Here is an 18960-nt window from a genome sequence, read left to right on the forward strand (position 1 = left end):
GGGAGAGAAAAAAAGTTATATTGAGTCCACGATTTACTGTAACATGCGCATGTTTTAGTCCATTCGTGCACACAAGATACAATTCATTCCCTCGATTTCGTTAAACTGTGCAGTTTAGGAAAAAATGTAACTTAAAAGGAACGTTTTAGGTATTGCAGATAGGCCTAGTAAGGATTTGGTATGTTAATATCCATTGTCTGTTTACACTGAATAGGCAAATCCCCCAAATATTGCAACATATTTAGCCACTTAACCTTCAGGCCATGTAAACACAATCGGGTGCTGCAACACACCCAGGACAGGCCACATTTAAACATAATCACCAATATGTGCACCGACTCTTTATAAGCTCCTGAAGAGCGCATGTATTATATATCGAGAGCACGATATCACTATTTCGAGGGCACGTTTTGGCAATTTGTGCGCACGTAAAGAGGAAATCAAGGGAACGAATTGGATCTCGTGCGCACGTTACAGTAAACATAAATATTTTTTCTCCTGATGGCCACTCCCGGGCTCCGTACAAAAACAGAACAAAGCCCTAAAAAAGGAGAAAAAGAGCATAAATAAGTCACAAGGGCAGAAGTCCATTATAGCTTATTGACGGCAGTGATGGCAGAGGGCACAAAGCTCTTGCTGAAGCTTGCCTTTTTACAAATCAGGGATCCGTATCTGTGGCCAGATGGGAGTAGGGTGAAGCATGAGTTTAGGGGGTGGCTGGGGGTCGTGCTCTATGAACAAGAGCCCCCTTCCACGAATCAGGCACTCTTTTATTTTCCAAGCAGATATTAAAAATTGAAGTTAATGTACATGACTGCGTGGCCTTGAGAGATTCGTATGATACACCGTCCATGCCACTTGATTTATTATTGAGGAGATTGCGCAACACAGTCTCCACCTCAGCCTGCGTAAAATGCGCTGTGTCACATACACACACATTCACATGCATACGGTAAATACACATTCACACACAAGTATGCACACACCAACATGACAAACTCTCTCTTTCTGTCTCATTGGATAGACTGAATTAGTGTCATCATTTAAAATATGAGATAATTTCATTTTTAGGTTTTTTACTGAACATAAAGATGGTATGTGTAGCATTTTAACATCAACACATGATTAGCTTAATTTTGAGATTTGTCTAATTTGTCTAATTTTCCGTAAACAAACAAAAACCATTGCCGAGAAGATTGGCCGCCTCTACCGATCTCTACATCGTATTTTCCACTGTGAGCCACCAGGTCAGAATTTACAAGGAAATCTATTGGATTGCTTTAAGGCACAAAACAGAAAGAGGGCGCTGTTCTTCCAGTTCAAATGGAGTTGAAGCTTTCCAAGTTTCTGGGATAACGGCAGATGGTGGAAGGAGAGAAAAACCGATGGAAAAATTGCCTCCAACATGTTTATCCTCTTTAGTAAAGCAAAAGAGAAAACCTTTCACTGAAGAAATCACATCCTCTTAGCAGCAGGAAGCAACAGGGTTTATGGGAAATGTGGTCTTCACTTTCAGAAACACTAGCATTAACAGTATTACTGGTGTAAGATAGAGACTACCTATAATCTCCACCATGGTCTACATTTATTTGTCTGTATTTTATATGATTTTTTCTCACTGTTGCTGTTTTTTTGCTGTTTTTCTTGCCTGTGTTTATTAATAGTATTACTATGATTATTATTAGTATTAATATACAGTAGCTACTGTCTCCCACTCAGTGACAGACAGGCCTGAAGTAGCACACATCAGTCGGCCGTCATCATCAGGCTCTTTGTGGAGCGTTGCTTTCATGCAGACTCTCCTGATTAAATAACAAATCCCCCCTCGGCAAGAACAGACACTCTCTGTCAGCCCTCCAAACCTGCAGCATCTGTCACACACAAGTACACACACACACACACACACACACACACACGTGTACACACATACGTGGACACATGTGAAGTGCCAGTCAGCTTTAAAAAAAAAAAAAAAAAGGGCTTGAAGGAGCTACCTGCCAGTTTGCCGGAGGCTCCTTGTTTATAATTGGTGCTTTCATGGTGCAGCTTGTCCTCTGTGTCTGCGGTCCCATTTGCACCGGGGAAAATAATGTGGCTTTTAAATACCGGCTTCATCGACACGTCCCAACAATGAGAGTTATTTTCTACTATTGTATTCAGGACGGGAAAACGTCTGTGGGAGCAGAAACACTACTGATGTTTGGTGAAGGTGACCGAAACATTTCATTTTTAATGCTTCAATAATGGAAGACAGAAGAGAGTGTTGTGTCTGTCCAAATCCTCGTACTATTCAAGAAAGATTTTTTTATATTAATCGTTAATAATTCAGGGAAGGCTGACTGAGCTTGCATGCTTTTTTCAGCACTGCCATTCTTCACTTGCGTCACACATTTGTTTTGACGGCACTGACTTTTGTAACCAATCTGGGATTCAAACCGGTGACCTTCTGGGCACAAGCATTATTTTCTAACCTCCAGGATACTAGGGTTTGATCAAAATATCGGTTTGCCAACACATGGGATGAATGTTGGTGTTTTAACATTCAGATACCGGCCAGTCAGTTTTCCTCCCGGACCTAGGGTAATGAATATGTTGTTGGTCTTATTATCATATGTTTGACCAGAGGATTCTAATATTAGTAGTATTTTACACCTTCAGGGTGGCATTGTGTAAAACCTGCAATGAAACCTGCCTCAAGCTTCCCAACCCACCTAAAAGAATTTCATTAGGATGGGTTTTAATGAAGAGTTTTATTTTCCCAGGATGGTCTAAATGTTGTTTCACCCTGCTAAGAATGAAATTCTCAGGGAAACACTTAACCCTTGTATTTTCTTGGTCACATTTACTGATATTAAATGAATACTGGCCTAAAATATCCGCTTCTCCGTAGCTTCAGTATCAAACTTGAACCGCACAAGCTACTGCTGCCTCATGGGTTCCAGCGCTCCTCCTACCATGCCTACACACCATCAGAAAATGCTATAAACTCCACAAACCAGTCACTGGAAGTCCATTCATTTTCTACAATCAGGGAAACTTATGATAATTTTACCTATAGTCACCTTACCTTCTCTTTTGCCAGTTTGGCAAATCTGTCAGCAGCTGAACTTTTGTGCAAAATTGCCTATCAGGAGCCAATCGGGTACTACCATCTATTGCTGTAACAATACTGGCCCTATAGCTAGCAATCAGATAGACAGTAGTGTGGTAATGTAGCTACTACATACACTGGGCAATTTTTGGGGCAACTCAGATAGATAACACTCTGAGCAACAGGCAACAAAGTGAGCAACAGGGTGAGCAACACATAGTCCTGGTTGTCTTTATCACAACTGGTTTTACAAGAACACATTTAGAGGAAAGCCTACATGGGTAAAATGTGCAAATTCATGAGCCCTGACATTGCTCCCTTAATATGCTTTGCTGCTCCTTCCTTTCTCCCTGGCATTGCTAATATATTAAATTCACGCTCTCTCACCACTTCAGCGTGTCCCTGCCTCCTCTCTCGCTCCCTCTGTTGAATGTTGGAGACAGATAGAGGGAGTGAAGCGAGAGAGGAAGAGCCGAGAGAATGAACGGATCCGGAGAGAGGAGGTGTAAAGCTGGGTCTGCGCTCACAGATAGCCTCTTCAATACTGCCCCAGATGACAGAGTATTACAAAAGGATTCACAAACACACACACACACACGTGAACATATACACACGTCCACACATACTGTATACACATGCACGCACACACGCACACGCACACACACTCAATACACATGGATCATGAGGGGCAGATTGAAGTTTTAGTTCAACGGACATTTCTCAGAGGAAGAGATGCTCTGTAGGCAGAAATAATCTCATTGGTTGAGTTAAACCTTAATGGACAGAGAGAGGTAGGAAACGAGGAAGCTAATGTTACGAAGCCTAGCGCTCTTACTACTAACTGAAAAAAATGCAATCTATCCATATAGGTAAGCTGCTTGGTTAGCCTTAGCCTGCTGACCTTCCGAGATCATGAATGTCATGGTCTGAAAAAAAATTAATTATTGCCATTTAGATTTTTTATTTATATTTTCACTAGAGTTCATTCTTTGCCATTCATGATTGCCAGTTACCTAAAAAAAAAAAAAAAATGTGGCTCTGTCCATTGATGTTCAGCTCAACAAATAAGATTATTTCTGCTTCTAGTGCAGCTCTGCCTCCAAGAAATACTTGAATGACTAAACCTCCAGTCTCCTCATGAGGGCAAGGTGAAGTGCATAATGCTAGATGATGGTGGGTCAACGGGCAGAAAAAAAAAAAAAACATACCCCTATCACTCTAATGCCTCCTTCTCCCCCTCCTGCTACTCTCTCTCTCCCCATCCATCTCCCTTCAAGCAGGGCTAACACAGTGGCGTAGCACACCGAACGAATTAGGATCAGCGTCACTCATTGGAAGTAATGTTATTACTGTGACCACAGAGCTGAGAGCAGCTGTGTGTATAATCACTGCACCACTCATAAAATCTGAATACGGAGAGACTGATATTCTGTGGCACTGGTTATGTAGCGCGTAGTGGAGCTGCCGCCGCTGCCTTAGCTGTCAGGAAGAGTTTTGATGTGAGTATCAGACCTCAGGGGGATGACTGAGGACGTTTATAAGAAAACGTATTCACTCGGTTGTTGAAAGCGACTTGTCCGAAACATTGATTTAATGAGGTTTCACTGTGATATGTAATGCATGTGATGAAGATGAATGAAAGAAGATGCATGCACACACAAACGCCCAGGATCCACCGTCAGTGTTCCAAACACACAGAAGAATAAAGGTGCGAGCTGGAATAAAAAAATGGTTCTTCGGAGTGAGGCCATAGAACAGTGGTTCTCAATGTGGGGTCCGGGGGGTCCCCAGCAAATTGATGAATTGTTAGATTTAACCATTATCTTATTTACAAGAAGTTAACACAATTAGAGAATGTAGAAGAATGACTATCTCTCTACCTACAATATAGATAGTCATGGAATTCTGGACAAAATCATATCTAAAAATAAAAATATTCTCAGATTTGGGTCCGAGAGACAAAATCTCATCAAAATAGGAGTCTGTGGCAATGAAGTGGACTAAACTACGGGTTCTTGATGTGAAAAAGGTTGAGAATCACTGCCATACAAGAACCATTTCTGGTTCCACAAAGAACCTTTCAGTCCGAGGTTCCTTAAAGAACAATTTCTGCACTCCTTTGCTTAGACACCTGCACTTGTTTCCAGACCTATCAAGCTTATTTCAGTCAAATTATCTCACTGCACTGGCAGATAATCTTGCTGGTTTCAATAAATTTCACTTGATACATGCTAAAATCACTTCTTTCAAGAAGTCATCATAAAACAATGAAGAAAATCTTATCTTGAACCAAGAAACTTTCTCCAACACACTTCCACTTTTACCAAGTAAATATACCGAAACAAGTTCACATTCTCCTGAAAAAAAAAAATCAAATTTGTTGAAACCGGTAAAATTATCTGCCAGTGCAGTAAGATGATTTCACTAAAAGAATCCTAAAATGAGCTTGATAAGTCTGGTGTTATGAATAGGACATTTTAGTTGTGGAGTTTGCCCTTGAGCCGGGGTTATAACACTGGATACAAGATAAAATAACTTTGCCCTAATAAGTTTGCCCTTATATTGCCTCATTTGCAATTGTGCAGTATATACTATGGAGGGGTTTGGTAAATTTTCCACATTTACGCCATCACCCACCATCCAATAACTAAGAATTAAGAACCAGAAATGGTTCCTCTATGGCATCACGGCACCAGTTTGCACCTTTATTTTTCTGTGTGTAGACAACATGCTCACACACTGTTCCACAGAAGCTAACTGTGTGCAGGAGCCGGGGTTCAGCGGGGTTCAGCGTTAGAGGCAAGCTAAGCGGAGCCTGGCGTGGAACTCGTGCCGCCTCTAATCCCGCTCCTCCAGCTCGCCTACTGTTTGTGTTTGCGGCACGTTAGTTCCCAGGGGTGCGACGTTTTATCGTACCCCCCCCCCCCCCCCCCCTCGCTGCTACACTCGCCGCATGTGGTGGACGTAATAATGGGTGGGGGTAGGGGGTGTAGGGTGGGGGGTGACTTCTCTCTGCCACGCACATGCTGAGCGTTGGGGTTTGGCACACGGAGACGAGGCAACCGCGGCGCAGATCTCAGCGGCTGCCGCTTAAGGATGATGATTGAGGGAATGGAGGCGGATGAGGAGGAGCAGGAGAGGGAGGGAGAAGAAAGGAAAATGAGATGAAACAGAGGGATCAGAGTGAGGGAAAAACACTGGGAAAAAAACTTGGGGGGAAAAAGCAAGATGGTGGCAGTCGTATCTTCTCTAGCCTAGAGGTTGGAGCAGTGTGCCTTTGACGGTTCAAATCCCTGGAACGGCTGGGAAAATCAGGGTAGGGAAAGAAAATGAGCAACGCTCGCTTTTTCTCGAGGCAGAAGGAGGATGACGAGAGAGGGAAGGAAGAGGGAGAGGAAAGGAAAATGTGAGATAGGAAAATTAAGGTTCACTGGAATAAAGTAGGAAAAATAGGGGGCAAAAGGAAGATGCAGAATTTATCTGATTGAGTGAAGAGAAGTAAGTGAAGAGAAAATTAGTTTAATTCCAACCTGTTACCTGCCTATTTTGACGTAAAGATGTTATCATGAAAAAATATAGTTTGAGCGCAAACATATAAAGTTAGCCAATGTCTTCAATGATATTCTTCAACTAAACTGTCAATATCTAATTTTGGAATAACAGACAGAGGAACTGTGTTTCTGACTTATCTTTAGACCTCTTCAATATGGTCTTAGTCAGCAGTTCTCTACTGGTTTAACCATCGGAGCCAAATTGCACTTCATCCATGATGCTGAGATCCAATATACAGTATATATTAGATAACTCAAGATTTGCTAAAGTAGTGCTTTTTTGTGATCCTGTTGGGCTTGGACCTACCTATTGACAAACAATGCTTCACGCTGCTGTGAGCTGTCCTGGTTCCAAGCCAGAGGCTAATGGAGGCAGATTCAAATGAACCTGAACCATCCATCACTACCTCAGCCCATTCCAACCCAAACACACCTATACATCACACGCTCCTGCCTCCCCATTCCCCTGGGTCTCTGATTCAAGTAATCTATAAGGAAGAAAGAGGCAGAAACATCACTGCAAGGCACAAACGGAGCAAAACAGATAAACTTCTAGAGCAGTGTAGCAGTTTAACTGTTTTAGGCCGGGGGGGATTATCTAAATTCGGAAGACACACCTCTTGTCAGCTAGTTTCCAACTTATCTTAGTCATTGTGAACTTAACTTATCTTACCTTATCTAACCCGAACCCTCTTATCTTCAGTGGCACGAGTTTAGAAAATGCAAGAACTGCTAGTTAGCCACATAACAAAAGAAAAAGAGTTGCCAGCAACTCCATCACCCAGACTGGTTGTGTGTAAAATTGAGAAGGCAAAGATGAAGAGAGTGGTGGCCCATTCACTACTACACAAACAGCCCTAAGAGCTTTTCGGTTTGGCTGCCATGTACGCTGTTGCTCCATGCAGTGATGTATTTACTCTTATTTATCCTTACTCTTCTATAGATTTCTTGCCCATGTCCAGGAAAACAAGAGGCACTAACTTTACCAGAACCCACAGGCTTATTAAAAGTACGAGAATGTTACAATGCTTTGGAAACCAGGCCCAGATTCACGTTGGGAATGCTGTGGATGGATTCACCACCACTAAGCTTTACGGATCCAATCAGCAATAAAGGCCTGTCATAGTGTGTTTGGAGAGTGATTGTCAATGGTTATGAGGGACATGCCACCGTGCACACCACAAAGCAAATGTAAAATTTCCATGTGGTGGTAGTTTGTTTGAATAAGGCAATTTCTGTTTTGGCAGAAAGGAAGAGGAGAGAGAACAATCTTTAGTTTTGCTGTCACTCTTTCAACATTTTGGGATGTTCCTTAGTAACCAAACATTATGTCCTTAAGGAGCTTGACAATATGCATTTTGGACCATTCCTAATCATAGGTTATTCGTAACCACATACAGCTGTATTTGATCCCAGTGTTGCAATGCAGTCATTACAAATGTAAACAAATCTTTACAAACTCCGAATTACATGTAAAACCGTCCATATAATAGCTGTCACGTACTGTCAGTGCTTGTATAAAATGCTTATACAATACATTTTAAAGTTAATAAATATCCTCAAACCAATAAATCATTATAGGCACCAATCAGACTGTATTAAGTTGCACAGGCCCTCTGCAGATTTAGATACACATGTCTAGGAAACTTTGCTTGTTATGGACATGCACATGCCAACAGAATGTCCATAGAGTTCACTAGAGTGTCACATGCATAGTGTTGAAGGCACATGTGTGGAAAGTCTGCAACATGATGGATTCTGTCTTTGTGCATCAGTGTCTGGTCTGTATACAGTATATGCTCACTGTCATTAAAAGCAGCAGGAGACACAGACCAGAGATATTCCCACATCCTTTGAAAGGAACCTGTCACCAGGATGGAGGCGGTGCATACTACCTTCAGTAACCCTGGGCGGATGTTGGCTGTGCGATCTGGCTTTGGAAGTCATCATTCAACAAGGCCCAATCCTTGTAAAAACCACTGGATGGCTAGTGTCTGTTTAACGCAGCACATTTAAATGATTTATTGGCACCCGCTGTGTGCACACTGGTAGCGCCATCTCCTTTGAGGATCTCTTAAAAACTCAAATGGTAGGATCCAGCTTGATTGTTTTGAGTCATCAAATTGCTTTAATTCCAATGTGCACACAGATTAGTGGGTAAGTACTGCAGATCTGGAAACATTTGTGCCTTCACTGGGCCAGGATTTAATCTTTCCAGAGCTTTTTTTCCCCCTGTGTCTCCCTTATTCTATCTCCCTCTCTACTTCCCTACTGTCTAAAATTAAAATATCAAAGTTGAATGGACTGCCATCCTAAAAAAAACAAAGACAAACCAAGAACATTTCACAACCTAATTCACTTCTTTCAAGTTTTTGTAGCAAACTTATATGAGGTATTTGGAAGTATTAGTATGGAGAGTTCTTATTTCACATCAGGAAACCAATTGAGTGATAAACATATTGTAGGGAAGATATTTAACAATCATTTGCCATTGAGGTCCAAGTGTATGCAGGATTTCCTTCCAACCAAACACTAAAACAGCTGAATTCACTGATTAATTTCTCCTTATATGGTTAAAGGTATGCTAATCAGTAAAATCTGCTGGTGTAGAGTTTGGCTGTAATGAAAATGTGTAAACTCTTGGGCCTCCATGGCATGACTGAAAACCACTTTTGTAGGGTTTTGGGTGTGTAAAGAAACAAGGGTACAAATTGAGTTTGAATCAGAATCCTTCTAATATAATGTGAAGGTGGACATACCTATATTTAGATATCCATCACCTAAAGTGTACATCTACTCATTCCTAACTCTTGGGTAACTGTGAGCTGTGCACAGTGCTTGAGTGAAGGTCTGAATGTGTTTCAACAGAGGACACCACACTGCAATCACAGAGTGGAACTTTAAAGACAAAACGTTTGCATCCTTTGAGATGCTTTTGCATCCTTTGAGATGCTAAAAATCAGATTTAGAGTTCCAGTCACGACCGATGGACAGCGTTTCAAATGATTTTAAATATTACACAACTTCCCTCGCTAACAGAGTTGGCAGAATTCCACGTGGATGGGTTCGAGAGATTGTTAGAGAGATTGCCAGAGAAGATTTTCAAAGGAAATCCATCCTTCGAAAACAGCATAACAGAGAGACAGCAACAGGTGGCCATAACAGGTGTGCTGAACAAGACGGTGAGAGAGGGAGTGGAAAAGTATAAACTAAACAACGGATGAAAGGGGTGCACAAGATAGGTAAGGTTTGTTTTAAGCTATGCTACACAAACTGTACATACTGTACAATTGCCCGTATCAAACCCAACACTTAATTTTTCAGTTACTGTACATGAGTAAGATTTTATGCACAAGATGTGGGTTAAAGCCTAGCTGCAACATTGTTAGGCTTAGTAGAAGAAGAGTTCCTTTCTAAAATGCCACAAGCAAGTATCAGTATCTCTCTCTTTCTCTCTCTTTTTGATAAATAAAGAGAAAATCCATTCTAAGTGCTCTTATTTTATCAACTGAAGACGTTATCTTTTATCCTTAAATCCTTAAATTGAGAGCTTTTCCGCTGGAAAAGAAGAGATACAAAAGGGATAAAAGAGAGAATGGAGATCAAGCAGAGGGAAAGGGAGGTCCTCACCCCGCCATGACGATGAAGAAATCCAGCCGGTTCCACGTGTCGCCAAGGTAACAGCGTCGACCGAAGATTCCCAGGGCGACCATCTTCACAACCATCTCCAGAGCGAAGAAGATGTAGATGAATGCATCGAAGGCCTGCGAGAGAGACACAGGGAGAGAGAGACAATGGTAACCATATAGAAGAATGAGAAAAATGCCAAAAAATGTGAAGAAAAAGTTTAAGAGAGGAGAAAAAGATAAATTATTACTAATGTCAGGGGAGAGTATGAGGGAGAAGCGAACATACACTCAGAATCGACTTTAAAAGGTACACCTCCTCCTTTATGCAAACAACTTGCTCCTCCATACAGGGAGTCACGTATAAATAAAACACAAGTACAAAGCATACAGACAGGGTTGAGAGGTTTGACTTTGAACATAGTGCTGATTCCATTATTTCAGAAACCATCTACCTCCTGGGATTTTTGCGCACTATAGTTTCTAGAGTTTACAGAAAATGGTGCGATAACCAAAAATAGAAACAAAAAACGAGTCAGAAAAAAATGCCTCATTGATGGCGGAGGTCAGAGGAGAACAAGGTTTGTTTAAAGTCGAGATGAAATTAAAAATGCATTTTTAACCCTTTTAGATCACATCCCCAGTCATATTGTGCACCTATTTAACAATATATGCCAAAAAAAAAAATTAAAAAATCAATTTCTTTGTATTCTTATATCAAAATCCAATCATGTTTTCTTCCTGTAAAACAAAATATGCCGTGTGCTCACGTAAGCATGAACCAACCAATTTCAACCAATAATATCATGACATCCACCCATCAATCATCCTTCAACCTGGTGTGTGTGGAGCCAACAGTCCTCTGTAGCTCCATTTCTCTCTGTAGCTCCGTATCGCGCTAAACTCTAAGCCCCGCCCACTGTTTAGCGGTCCAATCAAATGTGAAGGATTTGATTTAAATCCCTCTTGTAACTGTACACCGCTCAAATATTCCGTTTCACTGAGAAATACGTCACAGTACAGAAGCTAAAGACACTCTAACTTCCGTTTCAGTGGGACTTTAAGCTAACATGCGGGCCGCAAGTATGTAAACGACATTTTAGCACAACAGCGATGTGCAGAAGGGCATCTCCGAACACACAAATCGTCAAACCGGTCAGTGAAGAACAAGAAGATGAGGCTACAGTGGACACATTATCACCAAAACGGGACGACTGAAAAGCGGAAAAACGCCACCTGGTCCAATGAATGCCAGTTTCTGTTACGACATGCCGATGGCAGGGTCACATTTTGCTGCGAACAGTATGAATCCATGGATCCTTGCATCACTTTTTGCCCTTTTGGTACCCACTGAGCAACGTTTGTACGTCACAGCGTAGCTAAACCAGACGCATCCCTTCATGGCCAATATCTACCCCTTGTCAAATGGATACTTCCTACAGGATAATGGGAAACGTCAAGAGATGTATCATCATCTCAAGATGGTTCCAAGAACATGACAGTGGATTTAGCCCGGTTTCCAGATCTCAACCCAATAGCATCTTTGGGGTGAAGTGGAACAGGATGTTGTAGCATAAATGTGCCACCAAAAAAATTCTGGAAATGTGTGACGCTATCAAGTCGGCATAGACTGAGATCAGCTGTGGAACATTTCTAGAACCTTAGTGAATCCATGCCCCGAAGGATTCAGGCTCTAAGTTGTGGAGGCAAAAGGGGGTCCTGTCCTGCACTAGGTAGGTGTCCCTAATGAAGAGGATACAGAGTGTACTGAGCAAACGAAAACGGGGTTCAGAAACCTCTTCTCCCTTCACCGCCCTCAACTTCTCTCCCTTCTTTCCTCCCGAACCATCTCTCCCTGCTGATCTCTTGCCTTCCCCATCTCTCTCCATCTCTCTCCTACCTCCTCTCTCCCTTCCCTCCCTCCTTCCCTCCCTCCACTTCTATTTCTCCCCTCTCTCCTTGCCTCCACTCATCTTTCTCCCGTCTTTCTGTCTGTTCTCCCTCTTTCCTTCTACCACTCCGTCCCCGCTGATCTCTTACCCTTCCTTCCTATCTCCTCTCTCCCTTCCCTCATCTCTCCACATCTATTTCTTCTGCTCTCTCCTTCCTTCCACTCATCTCTTTGTCTCCATCTCTCTCCCTCCTACCTCCTCTCTCCTTCCCTCCACTTCTATTTCTCCCCTCTCTCCTTGCCTCCACTCATCTTTCTCCCTTCTTTCTCTGTTCTCCCTCTTTCCTTCTACCACTCCGTCCCTGCTGATCTCTTACCATCCCCATCTCTCTCCCTCCTACCTCCTCTCTCCCTTCCCTCCCCTCCTCCCTCCACTTCTATTTCTCCCCTCTTTCCTTGCCTCCACTCATCTTTCTCCCGTTTTTCTGTCTGTTCTCCCTCTTTCCTTCTACCACTCCGTCCCTGCTGATCTCGTACCCTTCCTTCCTAACTCCTCTCTCCCTTCCCTCCATCTCTCCGCATCTATTTCTCCAGCTCTCTCCTTCCTTCCACTCATCTCCTTGTCTCTATCTCTCTCCCTCCTACCTCCTCTCTCCCTTCCCTCCATCCCTTTCCATTTAATTCTCCAGCTGTCTTCTTCCCGCCACGCATCTCTTTCTGCCTCTGTCTCTCTCCCTCCTACCTTCTCTATTTCCCTCTTTCCCCCTCCATTTCCATTTCTCCCCTTCCCTCTCCCACTCCCCCCCACTCTCTCCCCAGTTGAGTAGTTTGTTCTAAACAGCGGGCTAATGGAAAATAATTTGTTTGAGCAGTAATCAGAGATGAGCTCCACATCCCCACACCCCACTCCCAGCTTTAATCAAGCGTCTAATTAAAAGAAGAAGAAAAAATCCAAATAAATCAAAGATCTCTGCTCACTAATGCTTGTTGTTATTGCTGTTGTGAGTGAAAAGCCTAGATTAGCTGGTGTTGTTTTCTGTGTATACGGGGGATTACAGATGAGCTGACGCGCTTGGCGTTGCCTGTAATTTGATTTACAGAGGGAAGTACTGTAGGCACCATGATCTGAAATTGAACCATTGACGTGAGCCTTTTGTTTTCTCACTGGCGCGCCGCCAAAAGAAAGCATCGTACTCAGCAGTCCCAGAGGTGTGCGGAGACGCCACGCCGGCCTACTAATGCCGGGGGAAACGGTCAAAGTTTGCAGCTGTGACCTTTATCCCGCAGGAGAGATGGACGAGGTGCCACCGTTTGTAAAGTTCACTGACCCAAGAGAGATGAAGACTCCACCAAATGTCAGAAAGATGTCTCCTCTGGCATTTCTGCAGCTCTCTTTCCGTCACCTCTCACTCTATTTCCCTTCCTCTGTCTGTCTTGCTGTCTCTTTTTTCACTTACCTCTCTGTCTCTGTCTCTATACGTCTCTCTTTACCCGTCTCTCTCTCTCTCTTTCTCTTTACTCGCTCCCTCTTGTTCTATCTCTGTGTCTCTCTTCTCTCTTTTGTTCTTAACTTTGCCTCAGCCCGCCCAAGGTTTCTTCCAAGTTTTCCTGCTAGGTTTTTCTTGGGAGTTTTTCCTCGTGTGCATTTAGGGTCTAAGGCTGGGGGTGCCGGGTAGGTTAGGCTATGTAGAATAGGTAGATTGTTTGTCTTGCTAAATCTGCTCTTGCCTACCTGTGTTTTTTTGCTATGTTTGTCCTACATAACTTTGTTCACCATTGATTGTGTTTAGTTAGACCTAGCTAGACACATTCTCTGTAAAGTCCTATGAGACATGCTTGTGACAAAGGGCTATATAAATAAACTTGACTTGACCTGACTCTCTCCTTTATAGGCATAGTAGATACTTTGGCAGGTAGGTTCAAAGAGAACGCGTCTGTGCGTGTGTGTGTGTATGTTTGTGTATGTATTTGTATGTGTGTGTGCGTGCATTTGTGTGTGGGGAGGCAGAGTAAATTAATCTTTCACAGCTGCTCCAAAGCTGTCCAGGCTGGATTTTTTTCATCACACATCACAAGACACACGCACATGCACACACACACACACACACACACACACAAGGGAAGAGTGATAAAGTGTTCTTGGAAGCTCTACAGTGGAACATCAACCCTCTCTGCTTGACTATTCTATCTTTAAACAAGATATCACTATGGGATTACAAACACAGCATTTTAGTTTTTTATTATCTTGATGCTTTATTATACCATTTTGTTATATATCGAGGGTCAGAATCACATTATCACAAATGGAAAACTAATCTCTTCACAATGTTTAGATTAATTTACTGTAGCTCTGATGGTTACAAACAACAAATGCCCACAGACCTTTTACAGCTTCAAAGTACATTTCATTCCTTGTATCATGTGCTCTGCTGGTGTGACCACAGGTGGCGCTGTGCACTCAATTCTGTATTGTGCCTTTAAAAAGTCAACTAGTGTCTTATCAGTAACATGCGTACAAGTTACCCTCAGTGGATGGAAATTGTCTATTGACTACAAGTGTATGGCATAACTCAAAAGTCAGTCAACCAAACAATCAAGATGTAAACTATACTGTATATGTAAGTGATATATGTTCTACAATGCAGTACAATACTAATAGCATGGCATTATCATTTGGTCATTTTGGTGATATAACCAAAATGACCAAATGATAATGCCATGCTATTCACTGACTGTGCGCTATGAGTGGGAAGCGTGTCTAATAGTGTTGGTCAAAAAATAAAGCCTCTTTGTGCCTGTCATGGTCATACATACTGTATGTAAATTATATGTAAATCCCATTGTTTTGCCCACATAATAGTTATTTATAGGTCAGGCCATGCAAATTGAGACTGTGCCCAATTCACGATCACCTCATAACACCAACCGCCCTTAATATAATTATTGTAGCGCATATAAAATCCTTTGAAAGGTGCAAAGAGTTTGTTCTTTCAGAATGGCTGTTATCACTGCTGCAGCAAATCAGGAAGCAAGGCAGAGGGTTTCCTATCCCAGAAACTCAGATCAGGTCACCAATTATAAGGGGGCTTTAGGGTGCAAGGGTGCCGCCTTGGTGGATTAGTCTAAAAGCTGAAGCAATTTGCACTTGCAATTGGTGATGAAGGGGGTTATTTGCTTGTTCAATACTATTTTCAAGGGCGTGTTTGTGCAAAAACTTGATTTTCATACATTTTGTAGCCCCTTGCACCCTGAGTTTCCCCTTAAATTTCCTCTCATGTTATAAAAAACAGTTTTTCCATACTGTGCGACAATGTCACATATTCTGTATCTGCTCATTCCAACGCTTCATTGCAGCCTATAGCACACTTATATTGAGTGAAATATAGAGTTTTAAATAAAGTTCTGTGGGTTTGAATAAAGCTTGGCTATGAACTGTCTTTGTAAGAACTGATGAATAAGACAAAAAACTCTGTGATTTTAACTCAAGCAACTGAGATGCCAAAGAAATGTGCAGATTGCCCTTGCAATTGAATCTCAAATTCAGAAATCACCCAGTCAAGCCATCCTTCCCCCCCATCCAACCGTCCATCTGTCCATCCATGTGCTGTCTGACTAAATAACTAAAGTGAATTCCCCAAAGAGTCCACATGTGTTAGAGCTTATAGATTGTGCTGGTGAGGCACCATTGAAGCCATTGTATTGAGCAACGTATTTTCTGAGAGGAGTGTATTGACTGCGGCGCCGTAGCCCGCTAAATCCATATTGATATTGAATGGGGTCTATAGATACTGGGAGGTGAAATTCTATTAGGTCCCGCTCACCAGCCACATCTCCCAGGGAGCCAAATCAATCTACTGTGTGTGGATGTGTGTACATGTGTGTGTTTGTGAGTGTGTGTGTGTGTGTGTGTGTGTGTGTGGATGTGTTGGCTGGGTATGATGAGTGTGGTGGCTCATATGTGTATGTGTATGAGAGAGTGTGAGCGCATGTGAGAAGATGGAAAAACAGGATGGCAGGCTGATTCAACAAGCACTTTACACTGACAGACAGTAGACACGCACATGCACGCACACACACACACATAGACACACACGCACTCGCATTACACCCACTCAAGCCACCTTTGACATGAGTGAGAAGGGATCCTGCGTTTTGCCAGATGACTGTGGTGTTGTGCGTGAGAAACAATCGTGTTCGCTGCATTATCAAAGACCACATGCTAGTAGTGAGTCACAGCAGAGAGCTACAGGTCCCACATGCACAGCATGGGAGGGAGGGAGAGAGAGGGAACAGAGAATAGGAAGGAGAGAGAGAGAGAGGGAGGGATGGAAGGAGCGAGGGAGGGAGGGAGGGAGGGAGAGAGACAGGGAAGGAGAGTGTGTACATGTGAGTGTGTGCTTCCTTATGTGTGAACACATGTCAATACATAGGAACTGCAAAAGTGTGCGCTGTGCTTCCATGTGTGCTACACTGTGTGCTTTTGTGAGTGTGTGTGTGTGTATGTGTGTGCGCATGTATGTTTCTATGTATGCATATATGTGTGTGTCTATACATACATAGTCCTGTGTGTGTGTGTGTATGTGTGTCTGACTGTGTGGGTGCACGTGTATATACAGTATGGTTCCATGTGCATCTGTGTCTCTGTATTTATGCTTGTACTGTACCTGTGTGTGTGTGTGTGTGTGTGTGTGTGTGTGTGTGTGTGTGTGTGTGTGTGTACCTGCAGTATTTGGCACCGGTCTGAGGAGCAGTCGATGTTCTCACACGGCTGGTACATGCCCAGGGTCACGCAGTTCAGCAGGATTACCATCATGCTCACACGTTCGAACCAGGTAGACACACACTGGGTTAAGGAGAATAACACATAGAGAGGCAGAGTGCAGTACAGAAGCAGAGTGTTTTCATTCAGCCCATATGTCCAGGTACCACCAATATCAAATCTCAAAGTGTGGCGAGAAACATAATTTGCTTGTCTATATATGCAGATTTTTCACATTACAATAACAATAAATGCATAGAATATATCAAACCTTATCTGTCTGTGACTGTGTGTACAGTATGTGCCAAACCCCCCCTATTGCCTGAAATTGGCTTTAAATGATGTTCAGGATGTTTTGTGATTTATACCATTTGCTGTGGATGTAGGCTGGGTGTGGCATCACAACCACAATAATGGAAGAAGGGAGTATTTGTTTATTTGTTCAATTTGGGAAAGAAAACACAGGTGGTATAAAACCACCCAACATAAATTTGCATACATATGTCATACATATACAAGCACATCCACATATACACTTGCACACACATATGAGCAAACACACACACACACACATACAAATACATAACCTAACCAAACAAAAAAAAAACAAAAAACAAAACAAAAGGCAGTAAGAAATTAAAGACTGGCTGTGTTGGCTGTCTGCTTCTTGAAGGCCTGTGGAGGCTTTAGGGATGCTGGGTACCTCAGCCTCAGGCTAGATGTTGTTTCAAGGTAGACAGCTCATCAAGATGAGTGACAACTGCTGGGGACAGAAGTTGACCAACTGGGGGGGGAGGAGGGCGGGACCAACAATACAACAATACACTTTGCTGACTCATGGTGAAAAGTTGCGAGATACGGCCTTCTGTTGCAGATATCGTCCATTAAAAAGATCTAAGATTCGTTTGGATTGGAAAACTATTGTCAGCATCCAGTTTTTGAGAAAAAAATATTTTGTTTCAGTTCGGCATCAGGTTGGTTGCTATGGTAACATCATGGCTATGCTCTCTGTGAGGCAAAATAGTTCAAGCAGAGTCCAAGGTCAGGGTTAACGCATAATTTTTAAGACCGGAAGTTGGGTCATTTTTTACTATTAACTGACTCATCTTCTAAAACAGACCATGGTACAATGTGAGGTTTTACAAGAGAGGAGCTCTATAGAGAGAATATTACATATTATACTGTAATGTAGATTGCCGTCTGCATCATTGGTTGATGATGCAGAACGTAATTGTTACCATCACTAACATTATTATCATTCTCATAATCATCAGTCATAATTATTACCTGCAGTGTGTCAGGGTGGAGCCTCAACAGCTTCATCAACATTATCATTAGTGTTGCAGAGGATGATACCTGGGCTGAATAACTGTTACAAACAGATTAATTTACTTTACTGGGGTTGATTAATGTTGTCTGCCATAATGGAGGACATTGGAGCATCCGAAAATTGGAGCTGTAATACATCTCACACAAGGCACTGTACCCCTACAATACCTGCTCCAGGGGTCCTGTGAAGAAAATCCTCTTTTACTCTGTAATACGTAAAATGACAACTGACTTCTCGAAATTACTAAAAATTGCTGTAGCCCAAACATCAGACAATATCCCTAGGCATACCAAGTGTTTTTACATTACCAAAACTGTAATGAACCAAGCATTTTTGAGAACAAGTTAAAGGAGCGAGCAGAACATGCAGCACCAAACTGTATGCAGGAGAAAGACGACAAAAACAAGGTCCGTCCACCAGAGTGTGACGGAGTGACTGAATATGTATTGTGTGCTGAAGGGGAGAGAGCAGCGCTTGGCTAACAAGTGTATAAAGGAGGATGTGCTGTAATAGCCCAGGAGGTCCAATCCCTCCCTAAGGCTGTATCACAGCACACTGTACAGCTCCCCAGCAGCCTACAACACACAGCCTGCAGGACGGGAACAACTTCAAGAGGAAAGAGAAGGAGAAAATGTGAAACCTGTTATTCTAGGGGCATACTGCCTGGCAAGGTTAAGGAGATTATTTTTCATTTTGTTTTGTTGACTGTGTC

General features: G+C 42.5%; 1 protein-coding gene across 1 annotated transcript in view; it reads right to left on the reverse strand.

The window, feature by feature from the left end:
- LOC139666752 (voltage-dependent T-type calcium channel subunit alpha-1I-like) overlaps window positions 1–17002 on the reverse strand; it is a gene marked incomplete at both ends in the record, with an annotated part of 53951 nt that extends 36949 nt beyond the window's left edge. Inside the window, 2 exons of the mRNA XM_071546070.1 lie at window positions 10273–10406; window positions 16880–17002. Coding sequence (XP_071402171.1) covers window positions 10273–10406; window positions 16880–17002 — 257 coding nt within the window. The remainder of the gene's footprint in view (window positions 1–10272; window positions 10407–16879) is intronic.
- Window positions 17003–18960: the final 1958 nt, after the last annotated feature.

Source organism: Centroberyx affinis, unplaced genomic scaffold (assembly GCF_046629955.1).
Source record: "Centroberyx affinis isolate AG114_WGS23_722 - 3 ecotype Tasmania unplaced genomic scaffold, CSIRO-AGI_Caff_v1 ptg005108l_1, whole genome shotgun sequence".
Classification (NCBI taxonomy): domain Eukaryota; kingdom Metazoa; phylum Chordata; class Actinopteri; order Beryciformes; family Berycidae; genus Centroberyx; species Centroberyx affinis.